This window comes from Anoplolepis gracilipes, chromosome 15 (genome assembly GCF_047496725.1).
Source record: "Anoplolepis gracilipes chromosome 15, ASM4749672v1, whole genome shotgun sequence".
Classification (NCBI taxonomy): Eukaryota; Metazoa; Arthropoda; class Insecta; order Hymenoptera; family Formicidae; genus Anoplolepis; species Anoplolepis gracilipes.
Window position 1 is genome coordinate 6,433,594 of NC_132984.1, and position 13,807 is coordinate 6,447,400.

Genomic DNA, 13,807 nt, shown 5'->3' on the forward strand with positions numbered 1-13,807 from the left:
TGACCTTATTTCGGTTTCGATGTTTCTTTTCTTTAATATGGAATGACCGGCCCAAAGTCAATTCCCATATGATAGAACGGGGTCGCATTACATACTCGCATTTTCAGAAGATTGCTCATTTTGTATCGAACTGTCTCGGCATTAAAACGAAAACATCGCACGCATGACCTTACAATTTTACGCACCTGATTGCGGCCGTCAAAGATCCAGAATTTACGTCTTATGAGATAGAGTTGTTTGTACTCCTGTATGATAATGTTTTTCGTGCGTTTCTCTAATGATGAGATCGGTTAAAAAATGATGACTCGGAAGTAAAATAGGATATTTTTGCGGAAACACTAATTCTGACATTTTAAGGCGTCCACCGACTCGAATTAAACCATTTTCATCGATAAATGGATTTAATGCGGCAATATTAGTTTTATTTATATCACGTTTGTTTGTTAGTTCGTTTAATTCTCGCGCGAAGCTTGATGCTTGAATGAGTTTCATTAATTTTATTTCCGTTTCGTCGATTTCTTTCGCGCATAATGGGCTGTGGTGTTTGTTTTGGGGTCGGAAACGTAAACACAAGGTAAGGACTCTCAATAATCTCATATATGATGAATATTTTTTGAGTATTTCGAAATCATGTGAAACCGTTGTTAAACAAATATTTTTTTTCAAATCCGGTATCTCTTCTAATGTTGCCCTTCCGTTGTACCATTTATCTTCAATATCTGATAGCCACGACGGACCGGAAAACCATACCTGATTCTTGACAAGAGCATTCGATAATTGACCTCGAGATAAAGCATCGGCTGGGTTGTCTTCCGACTTAATGTGTCGCCAAATTTGCGGATGAGTGAGTTTCTGGATTTGCGCGACGCGATGCGCTACGAATGTTTTTAGGCGATGCGGCGGTGTTCTAATCCAATGCAGTGCGATAGTAGAATCGCTCCATAACATTATTTTATCGGGAACGATTCCCATTGCACGTTGCACCTCATCGTGTAATTTAGCCAACAAAAGTGCGCCACACAACTCTAGATGAGGTATGGTGGTCGATTTTAATGGGGCTACTCGTAACTTGGCGCAAAGCAACTGACAGTGTACCTCGCGATTTTGGGTTTTAGAGCGCAAATATATGCATGCGCCATAACCTTCTTGACTCGCGTCACAAAAACCGTGAATTTGAACATTCGCGTAATCCGGCGTCAATACTAGGCGCTCAATTGATATATCATTAATTAATTCTAACTGCGTCGTGAAGTTGATCCACGCGGTGTGAATGTCAGCTGGAATTGATTCATCCCAATTTAGTTTATTCCGCCATAAATTCTGCATCAACCTTTTGGCGTATAATATAACAGGCCCTAATATACCTAACGGGTCGTAAATTTTGGCAATCTCTGAGAAGATAATTCTTTTCGTAATTCTTTCTGCGTCATTGATCGAGCGCGCCGAGTAACGTAGTACGTCGTTAGATGCGTGCCATGATATGCCTAGCGTTTTTAAACAACTCTCTTTATCTAACATCAGATTCGAATTTATCGCGTCGGGTTCTACATCGTTGATGACATAAGCGTTGTTGGATGCCCATTGTCGTATATGAAACCCGCCTCGAGATAATAACGCGGTTACATCATCTCGTACTGCGCGAGCTTCATCGATAATATTAGCCCCGGTTAATAAATCGTCGACATATAGATGGTTTTTGAGTACTTGGGCGGTTACAGGAAATTCTGCGCCTTCATCGTCCACTAATTTGTGAATTGTTCTTATCGCGAGATAGGGGGATGATGATACACCAAACGTGAGGGTATTAAGTTGTAGAGTTTTTATTTGATGACCGTGACGCCACAATAATCGTTGATATATCTTATCGTTTTCGTGTAGCCATATCTGCCGGTACATTTTTTCTATATCGGCAGTAATAACATATTTATAGGTGCGGAATCGTATTAAGTGTGTGAACAATGTATTTTGTATCGTCGGTCCTGTCATTAGCATATCATTTAAGGATGTGCCTGTACTTGATTTCGCAGACGCGTCGAATGCTACCCGAGTTTTCGTAGTAGCGCTCGTGGACTTGAGGCCGAGTTCTCTCTTGTAACGAGGCCGAGTCCTCTCTTACACCAAGTGTTAAATAAAGAATCTATTAACCGAAAATAGTATGTGAAAATTAACAACCCTCACGTACAAAACTCCATGGTGCCTCCTGTGAGGTGTTTGCAAGAAAAAGGTGAACTCCCATAACCGACAACGAGAGATAAACAAGTCAGAGTGCATAAGGCACGCGTCAGACCGCCTCCAACGAAATCACGGATTGAATTACGCAGAACGATACGAGGAACAAACTACGCTGGGACAGACGCATAAACGGCAAGTACATTGCAAACAAATAACGAATAACCGATCAAACAACTTCCTATACACACATCTCCAGCCTTTCCCATATATTAAAAAAAAACATTATGGCCAATCGAATCAAATTACTCGTTCAGAAACGAACTTCGTTAAAATCGCAAATGACCAGTCTCACTAATTGGATTGAACAATACGACAAAGCCGCTTTAAGAATACGCATGAATCGAGTCACAGAACTCTATCATAAATATGAAGAGTTTAACGACAAACTCCTGAACTCTATTACTTGAAACAAGCGATCAACATAAAGAGGAATTCGCGAACGTACAAGATAGATTTTACACACTTGTCGGCAAGGTTGAAAGGATTCTCAATATCTCCGCGCGTTCCACCCAAACCCCCGCGTCTTCCGCCGACACTGACGATACGAGTAACATGATACAGTCGCACGGTTCGGGAACGGCGGTATACACAAAGTGACGAGTAAAGGTACCAGAAGCGTCATTGCCTAAATTCGATGGTCGTTATGAGAATTGGCTCTCGTTTAAAAATTCTTTTATTGCCATGATTGATTCCCAGACAGACTTAGAGGATGTACAAAAATTGCAATACTTAAAATCCGTGTTAACGGACGAAGCAGCTAATAAATTAAAGATTTTATCGATTGAAGGCTCAAATTACGCAAAGGCGTGGGAGCTATTAAAACGCTCTTATGAAGTGAAACGAATTTTGATTTCGCGACATCTATCATTACTTTTAAACTTGCCCCTCGTAGAGAAAGAAACCACGGACGGTCTTTCAAAACTTGCTGATGACGCGCAGCAACACGTTGCATCCTTAGCCGCACTGGGAGTCACGGTAGGATCCGAAATACTCGTGAACATATTAGAAGGCAAATTACCGAAGTCCACGGCTGAAAGATGGGAAGAAACATTAGGCCGGGATGAATTTCCAAAGATCGACGAATTATACGAATTCATATACAAAACAGCAGTTCAAGTATCCAAACGCGTTGGCGAGACGTCAAAACAAGAGAGGACTCGGCCTCGTTACAAGAGAGGACTCGGCCTCTTGATATATAAAGAGATTTATAAAGAACTGAATTTAGTCGTATCAATATTTCACCGACAAAAAAAAACTCTCTCTGATCTGTCGATCTCGGATCGAAGCGGCAGAATGATTTCGAGTCTCCTCACCTCGGGTGGGAGATGCCGTCGCGGGCGTCCCCGATTGGCTCTCGATCTTGCGCGTGTGGGTTTCGTCGGTGGATTATAGTGCTCGTTTAGCGGCATATTTAAAATGACGCATGTTAGCATTCGACGAGCGCGTCGAACGTCGAAATCGGTAGTGGGCCCACTAATATTATTATTTCTCGTCGCATGATATATATTCTTACACTATTTTAATGTAGATCTCGTTCAATTTTGACTTCTAAAGATTCAATAGAAAATAGAAATATAGTCGTATTTAATTTAATTTTTATTTATCTGAATGCTTTTATCTACGTTGAATGCTTAAGAATTTTTGTAGTATAATAATATTATTAATTAGAAAGTATAACTTACGTAATAATCGTTATGCAACAGAAACATGAACATTTTGTTCGCTTTTTTCTTTATTTCATTAAAATTTCTGTTGCATAACAATAATTTCTAAATGCCGTACAACTATTGGATTGTAAAATAGCTACAAATACTCTTTTCTAACTATTTGTGTCTAATTATTGTTGGACATTCTTACATTTTATTTTAATCGCTTTATAAATAAATTACAGCTTATCTTTAAATTATCTTTTTCCCTTTTCAATACAATATGATGTACGCAGGAAATAACATAAAAAAAGATATTAAATTGTCTTCTAATAAGTATTTTTTACATTATTTTAATATACATTTCGTTTTTCAATTTTGACTTCTAAAGGTTCAACAGAAGATAAAGTTATATCTGCATTTAATTTAATTTTATCGATTGGAATATTTTTATCTACTTTGAATATAAATGTTCGTATCAAAGTTACTAAGACAACTTTCATTGAAATCATCGCATAATTCATACCTGCAAAAAATTGTCGGTTAGGTGCAACTACATGCAAATCAATTTTATGATGAAATAACGTTTCAAATTGTGCTTACCTATACAATTTCTGGATCCCATACTAAATGGCATATAGTAAGACGAATAAGATATTCCTCTATTCTCAGGAAGAAATCTATCCGGATCAAATACTAACGGATTAGGCCAATACTTTTCATTTCGATGTGCAAGAATTATTGCCAGTAAAACATCAGTGCCTTTTGGCAGAGTAAACTCTCCTAAAATATATATCGGTAAAATTTTAGAAAAACCGACCCAACCCAATGACATATCTTAATCTTGACATACGTTCTCGACATTGGTCTGTGTAGCTTCCACAAGTTTTAAGCGTATAACATTTTATAAAATGTACATAATCTGAAAAGTACATATAATTCATGAAAATTTTTTTGTTAATAACTTTTTAATAAACAATGAGCGACGCATAAAACCTTTTGGAAGATACTCAGAACAGTAATTTTGATAATATATGCTAACAATAAGTTAAGATCATTAGGAACCACTAAATCCGTTTATTAAAAATTTTACCTTCATAAATCTAAATATATTTCAAGCAGAAAAAGAAAAATATTGATCTTACAAAATGTATATATTAATGTACTTTTTTATGTTTAGCTTGGTAACATATATATATATATTTTTTTTTTGAAAATGTTCTTGAATTTTATTTAGATTTATGAAGATAAAATAAAAAAAGAAGACCATAATTTTTAAAGAATAACCAAATATATGTGTTTCATTATTTAAAATTATGTGCTTATTTTATACTTACATATATATATATATATATACATATAAGAATGAAATAAGCACATAACTCTCTTAAATAATAAGATATATTTAGTTATTCTTTAAAAATTATATTTTTGTATTTAAGCTATATATAATGTTAATTATACATATAATGATAACATATATATATATATATATAAATAACAAAATAATTATATTTAAAAACAAACCTATTTTTACATCTTCTGTTAGTTGTCGCATAACTGCAGGGACAGGAAATATTCTCATAGTTTCTTTAATGACACAATCTAAGTAATTCATATGTGGTAAATCTTCGTATTTAATTGGAGCAGATTTTGAGGTTTTTGTTCCATAAATTTCCCATAATTCTTTGTACAATTTTTCCTATTATGAGATTATAAATAAAACTTTTATTTAAGCGAATTTGTAGCAAATTTTATATACAATGTATACTATATTTTCCATTTGCGTGCTTGTTGTAAATGTATTTACTTTAAATAAGAAAAAAGTATATACAATTTTAAAATTTAAATTATAATTTGAACAAAGCAAAACTATAGCAATTTAATAATTTTATTAATACTATCAGAAATTACAATATAATTTATATAACAATATGTCAAAAGATGTCTCCAAACAGATTATTAATATTTATGTGAATAAAAAAATTTATTGAAATAGAATTATTTATTATTGTTCAAGAAATATTTTTTATATTCATCATAGAGAATTTATCATTTGCAATAATTAGTTTATTACGAAAAAGATGTTTTTGATTAAATTTAATAAGTACGTACTTGTATCTCTGGGAAATTTGCTAACATGAAGATCGCAAAATCAATCGTAACGGAGGTTGTTTCAAAACCCTAATAAAGAAAAATCTCATTTAATAATTAACACAATAAATAAATAAATAAATAAACATAAAAGATTCTGATATACTAAATATAAAAAGTTGGGAAGGAATAGACCTAAAATAAGAGTCGAACGCATTAAATAAATGTATTTACATTGTGTAAAAATTCTTTTTAATAATAATATTGTTTCCTTTTTTTAAACCATCTTTAATATATGTATAAAGATAACTATCGAGAGATTAGATATAAACCAAGACGGATAACCGTTAAATTGCATATGACGCGAGGAGAAGGGAAAATAGAAGCCCAGGACATTTAAATTTTTGTGAACTTTTCAATAATTGATACAAAATGTGTATTGATTGAAACCATTTTTCTTACGCTTAATAAATAACATTTCTGATATAATCACCATCTGAATTGAGGCATAGTGCTTGTCATAGTAAGGGAACGTGGGGTAGAACGGCACCGCGGGGTACAATGGTGCAGGGTCGATATCTTTTTACAGAGATGCTACCATGTCATGAAATATGTTGCAATTATTGCTATTAGGTGTCTCTTTCTGCGTACTGTTATCAGTGGTCGCAATATTTTTAGTTGAAAGTTGTTATAAATTATTTAATGCACTTGCTGTGCTCTTCGCGACTGAGTTGTAATTCTTCGATATATTTACATAAGGTAAACAATGATAAAATTTTATTTTTTATTACCGTAAATACATTTATGTTTTAAAATGATCTTTTCTTATTAATTTTATACTGTGTCTATATATACTGTGTAAATATTGATTAATTATAATTTTTTATATGATCAAAAGTAAATAAATACATTTTGAGGCTTAATGAAATATTAGTCCACGAAATGTTGTACTTTTTATTTTTATACTAGAGAAAGAAAGAGAGTATACATAAATGCTGTCTTTTAAAATTAATACCAAAAATTATTACATTAAAGAATATTTTTCCATATTTTAAAGAGAAAAATATTTATTATTACAAGAGAATTGTTTTTATTTATTAATTTATAGTTATCATTTAAAAATACAAATCTATATTCTTATGTTCTATATATCATATTATAATATACAACTTTTAAGAAGTTTTAGACATCAATGTCAATGAAATAAACAAGTTTTGGAGGTAGTCCATTATACCCCGCATGAAAAGCATATCACAAAAATCTAGGCTTTTACTAAATCAATAATTTCGTCCATTTAAACTATTATTTTATAATAAACTTGTGTTTTTTCTTATAGTGGACATTCCAAAGAATATTTTTAGTAAAAAAAAGATGGATTTATTTTTTTTAATATGTTGAAAACTTGCTCAATGCTTACGTTGGCCGTTTCCCCACGTTTCCCTACTTGTCATAATGCGAAACAAACTTTTATGCTCTCATTAAAATACAGTGCCACGAAATTGGAGTCTCAATCAACTCTTAGCAATGTTCATAAGCTTCTTGTTGTCCTCTAATCGCTGCATTCCTAGTCACACATATGCATGTAAACAGATGAAAGTCATTCGGTGCAAAATTCGGACTGTAAGATGGATGGTTACATTTTTTTCAAAAGTTTCGATGGAGGTTTCTCGACTACTCTACAACCCGGAGCTTGCACCAAGTGGTTTTCATCTGTTCACACGCATAAAAGTATGGCTAAGAACGCAGCGATTTTAGTGAGAGAATACAAAACTGGATTATCTAGATTTTAGATAACTTTATCTAAATAACAAAAAACATTTTGCAAGCAGAGATTGATCTTCGAATCTCGGAGTATGTTAAAAATGTGAAGTAATCTGTATTATCAACACTGTTTGTATATATAACCGGATCTTTATTAAGTAGTATTATTTATATGTTAGCAATATATTCTTTACTTTTATACATTGAAGATAATTCAAAGGAAGAACAAAATGTCCATTATTATTAAACAGAGTTTTTACACAAATACACAATGTAAGTGCATTTCTTTACTTTCATTAGCCTTATTCCTTCCTGACTTTTTATATTTAATATAATAAATTATGTTTTATTTATATGCAAATATAATAATTATGTAAAAATTATATAGAAATATCTTTCATACCGCTATTATAATCGTTATTAGATTATCATGTAGTTTTTCCTGTGAAAACTTATCTTCATGAAATACATCTGTCAGAATGTCAAGAAGTGAACTACCTATATTATTTAAAAAACAAAATTTAAAATTTCATGCGTGCATCTCTGTATATATGTTAATTATTTTCTTAGTTTTACGATAGTAGAATTCGATATTCTACTTTGAAAATTATTATTAAAAGTAAATTTAGAAAAAAAGAAAAATATCTTCGTCAATGATCAAAATTATGTTTTTTAATAATATTTTAACAATTAAAACAAGTAATTTAATAATGTTTCAATTAAATTTTTTGAGAAAATTATTTTGCTGACACTCTACGAATTTTACATCATAATACAATAATGAAAATATAAAAATAAGCCATGGATAAAAACTTACGAGTTTCATGATTACTCTTAGTATTCTCTTCATTTGTTGTATATCTTTGCTCTTCATTTGTTGTATATCTTTGCTCTTCATTTGTATATCTTTGCTCTTGTATTAACTGTGTAACAATAGATTATATAGTAAGTAAAATATTGTACAAATTACTCGTAAGAATTAATATTTGCAGTATTTACCTTATTTGTAAAAGAAACCAATGAGTTTTTATTCTGTCGTTGTTTTTGTCCCCAAGCCGTGAGATTGAATATAAAATTAGGATATAAGAATACATTTAGCAGCCTTAATTTAAGAGTTTTTTTGAAGCTGAAACATTCTTCTTTTAAAATATTTTATAACATACACATATAAGATATAAAAACAAATTTAACTAATCATGATTATTAAATTTCACGAATAGAAGAAAAAAATATTGTTATTTTAATTATATATCAACAACATTTATAATATAATAGATTTCATTTAAAATATAATTGTTACATTTATAACGAATTCTTTCAAAAGTACAATTTTTTAACAAAAATTTCTAAGTTATTTTTAAATAAATTTTTTTGTACAATTTATATACATTTTTTGTAAAAAGTTAGGATTAAAAAAGTTTTTTTACCTTTTCATTACTTCAATACATCGATTGATTTGATTTGATAGGGATTCAGGTTTGACGTTCGTCATTGTGCCTTTAATGTCACAAAACAAATTTATTACTTAAGATATCAAATAGTAATATTGAATTGTACATTTTATAAAATACATTTGTTAAACAAGTGTGATACAAAAAAGTAACAATTTCTTGCATTAGATTGTGCTCATTTCACTATTTTTATTATTTGTTTAAATGTTTTTGATATGAATTTACTATGTCGAATGTTGGACAATATTTTGCAACATATTTTCTACATTCTATTATTAAAATGTTCTAGAAAATAAAAGATATAAAAACTCAAAATTAAAGAGATAATATAATAGTGTCTCATATCAAATCATGCATACTTGTATGATTAAACGTACCTATTATGTTCCATGGAAAAATTAATAAATTGTTTAACCTTCCTTTTTTCTACATAAAAAATACGAATTAAAGCTAATCATACATTCTGTGCTAATAAGATCCAATAATTCAAATAAGATTTTTAATATTTAGACGATTTGTGCATAAATGTTACGAAAAAAAGACTAATATAACTTTTTAAAAATTTCCTTCTTAAGAAAAAGCGAGAAAAGATGGCACACGTGCTCGATAAAAAAATTATTATACAAAGAAGTGTTAGTTTAATCAAAATAATTAATTTAATATTTCAAAAAAAATGTTATATAAGGAAGTGTTATTTTATTATGTATTGTTCGAATTTGTTTATACACAAAAAATTATAATATAATAAGAGATGAGTTAAAAACTTATTTAAACTTATAAATCTTCCCTGCAAAAGTTATACAATAAATATATAAAAATGTAAAAATTACAAAAATTTTGTACAAAAAGCTTAGCATTGCTATACTAATTATATTTAACATGAATAAAATAATGAAAAATATTTTTTTTAATAATAAAATATTTTATTAAATTTTATCAAATATCAAATATATTACATGACAATTGTTGCAAGTTATGTCATTTTATATGGGCATTTAATATGTTCTTATTGTTATAAAAAGTTTTTGTTAATGATAAAATAAAATAAAATATACTAATATAATACAAATAAATCGTTACATAGCAGCATAAAGTTTTTTACATTAAATTTTTATGATTTTTACATTCCTTCCTATATTGCTGATATTGTAACTTTTGTAAGAAAGGTAATATAAATTTAAATAAGTGTAAGTAAATTATTTATTTCTAATTGACACGTTTCTTTTACCTTATAATTTTTTATAAGAAAGGCAGATTTGAACAATAAAAAATGAAACAACATTCCTTTGTATAATACCTCTTTGATATATGAAATTGACTTTTTAATAAAATAATTTTATTTAATAAGCGTATTTGAATTCGGTGCCTTCTTTCGTGTTTTTTTGAAAAATTCTATTTATGTATTGACATTTTCATATTATAACCTTGAAGAACTTATGATTAGCAATTCAAATAAAATAAATATAATTTTGTTGTTAAATTATTATTATTACTATATTAATAAATTTTTTATTTCTTTTTAAATTTTTACGAAGACAAATATATTTAGATGTTTTACAAATAAATAGAAATACTTATTTTCTTACCACATGCAGTTCTCACTGTATACTTTGATATATGTTTCAAAAGGATGACTTTATTCCCATTTAGTTCAATTTTTTCTAATTCGTCCGTCAATATTAAAGATTGTCCGACAAATATATCAAAATACTTTCGTAATATGCTTTTATTAAAGCTCGGCGCTATTATTTTACGATGTTTACTCCATATAGACACTACAATAAATATTATAATAAATATTAAAAGGAAAAGAATATATAAACATATAAAATCATGATACTAAAACATATGTGTGTGTGTGTGCTGTCAAAGTGCAAATACGAATATACGACGGCAAGTTTACATTACGTTATAAAAGTTGCTTTTTTATGATTATGTTATTATGTAAATTAGATATAGAAATAATCCTACACAGCACAGATCATGGCAATTACATTGCAGCAACGTTGCAATATTGCAAATTGCAATGAAACATTATAAAAAGATTGCAGAGATATAAATCCACAAAATATCATTACAGTTGTTGCAACACATAACATAAATATTTCGGAAAAATTTCAAAATCAAAATTCTATAATTATATTTTTTTAGGGTAAAACGTATAGGAAACATATAGAATATGAAAAAATTGAACTTAAAATAAATGTCTGCAATAATATATATCTAAGAAATATTATATTATAAATTTACATATAATAAATTTTATATATATGTATATATATACATATATATATATATATATATATATGTGTGTGTGTGTGTATACATATATACATATATATAAATTATATATATAATTTTATGTAAATTTATAATATTTTTTAGATAAAAAAATTATTACAAACGTTTAAGTTCAACTTTTTTGTATTTTATGTGTCTATATGTTTCTGATATTTATCTATCAAAAATATTATTCTTATATGCAACATTAGTCGACAATTGCCGTAACAATGCATTATTGCAAATTCATAACATTGCAATATTGCTATAATATTTCGTTGCAATCTTCCTAAAGGCAGATATTTTAACTTACTGCAATCTCACAGCAATAATGCAGCAACATTTCGCAGTGAATTTGCAATATTGCAATATTACGGTGAAAGATTGTTGCAGTGTTTATACAATCTTTCTGTGCTGTATGGGATTTTAAATTATATTTTATATTTTATATATATATATATATATATATATATATATATCTTAGACTTTACTAAAAATATCTTACCAGGAGCTGTGATTAATCCTTTGCCAAATACTGGTTCAAACATCTTATACATTATACTTTTATTGACACTGCTTTGTAAGACTGTCTGCAATGTAAGAATATTTTTAATTATTTCAAATGTATATCTGTTTGTGATTTAGACAATTAACATGTACTTCAAAAATAGTTTTTTGGTTATATTACTGACAAGTTATTATAATCGTTAAAAAGATATGAAATGTTATTTTTTATACAATATCTTGAGTAGATACAAGTTGTGTATATAAATAAATAATATAGATAGTCATTCGCTATAAAAGTGAAACATAAACGCACTGTTTCTTTACCTTTATTTGATCTGGTTCATATATTCCAATAAATAACTTGTTACCCATCCAAAATTTCAATGGGGACGAATAATCTTTTGCCAATTTAACTGCAAGGTCCAGAAGATCTAAAAAATGTTTTATGATTTATCATATAAGATAATTTATCAACATATCTTATTCTTTTAAATTAATGCAATGTTAGCGATAATTAATTTTTGAGTAAATATTTTTATCTCTTCAATATTACCATCAGGATTACATTGAAGAAAATAAAGAGCACTTCCAATAAGCGGAAATGTTTTTGGACCAGGCATGTTGTTTATTATTGTTTTAACAGAAAATTGTCGGCGATAATTCAAGATGAAGTAACTTATAGCACTACATGCCAGTAAAATTAATACCTCCCCTACAAATGTCATTATAATGAACAAAAATAACAGCGAACTAAAACGGTTTTACATTAATAGCAGACTGCCGTCTGCGGACGTTATTAACGCTTTTATTATATATCTTCCCCACGCAAATCTTAAAACATGTATGAGCATATATAACATATTAACCTATTGACATAGTTGCTTATCTATATATTAACAAATTTATGTTAATATATTAACATATTTATGTTTTAAGATGCAAATATGTATAATAAGTAATAATCAGTTTACGCATAATAATATGTGCGTCTCACAAGGGTACGGCACAGTATTATAAATACAGATTGCCTTTAAACCGGTATGTATCGAGAGCATGGTCCCAGTAGGTTTATACTGTAACTTTTTAATGACAATGTCGCTATCGTTACGTGTCGTTGCACATGACTTTTTTCTTAGGTCCTGGGAAAGACCGTTACAAACAGAAGGACTGGGATCATGCCTTATCGATACACATCTGTTTGAAGGACAATCCAAGGAATAATATTGACGCAATAGAATATTTTTATTTATAATCGCGTGCAACAGTGCATTATTATATGTATGGGCTGAGAAAAAAGATGTCGTAACTGTTATCGACAGAGTTGTAAACATAAGCCGGAGACGTAAGTCAATGCATAATGCATAATGATTTTTACGTAAATGTAGGTCGTATTTAGTACATGTTGTATATGTACTTACTTCAGTGATTATTTATTTCTTAGGGATGTTTAGTACCTATTTTTAAAAATATAGGAATTTAATAAAATTTGCACAGATTGTTCTGATACATGTTCAGAGACTTATAAAAAAACTTGGAGTTGATTCACTGAAGGAATCAAAAGTTATAAGGATTTTAATTTGCAATGAATTTACCTGTCGATATTATTATAAATATAATTATTTTATGGAGCTAATTATAAGTAAAAGTATTAATATAATTATAAATATAATTATTTATATAAATAAGTATCAATATAATTATTTCTGTCCTTTTTAGTCCTTAAATTGATACGATTACAGATTTTCTATCTTGTAAAAAACCTGTGATCGTGTTGATTTAAGAGCTAAAATAGATAGAAATAATAATAGGAATTTATTCAAAATTTGCAAAAATATA

General features: G+C 29.0%; 2 protein-coding genes across 2 annotated transcripts; both read right to left on the reverse strand.

Annotated features, from left to right (window-relative positions):
• Positions 1 to 213: 213 nt before the first annotated feature.
• Positions 214 to 1,896, reverse strand: LOC140674184 (uncharacterized). The gene has a single exon (XM_072907558.1). It carries the CDS (start codon positions 1,894 to 1,896, stop codon positions 214 to 216), a length of 1,683 nt encoding a protein of 560 aa, XP_072763659.1.
• Positions 1,897 to 4,216: 2,320 nt separating this feature from the next.
• On the reverse strand, positions 4,217 to 12,806 carry LOC140674064 (cytochrome P450 4c21-like). The gene is made up of 12 exons (XM_072907403.1): positions 12,525 to 12,806; positions 12,296 to 12,402; positions 11,970 to 12,054; positions 10,771 to 10,959; positions 9,161 to 9,230; positions 8,733 to 8,859; positions 8,551 to 8,656; positions 8,137 to 8,231; positions 5,994 to 6,062; positions 5,406 to 5,580; positions 4,482 to 4,661; positions 4,217 to 4,404 (listed from the first exon to the last, which is right to left on the reverse strand). The coding sequence occupies exons 1-12, from the start codon at positions 12,694 to 12,696 to the stop codon at positions 4,232 to 4,234; spliced, it is 1,548 nt and encodes a 515-aa protein (XP_072763504.1). The 5' UTR covers positions 12,697 to 12,806; the 3' UTR covers positions 4,217 to 4,231.
• Positions 12,807 to 13,807: the final 1,001 nt, after the last annotated feature.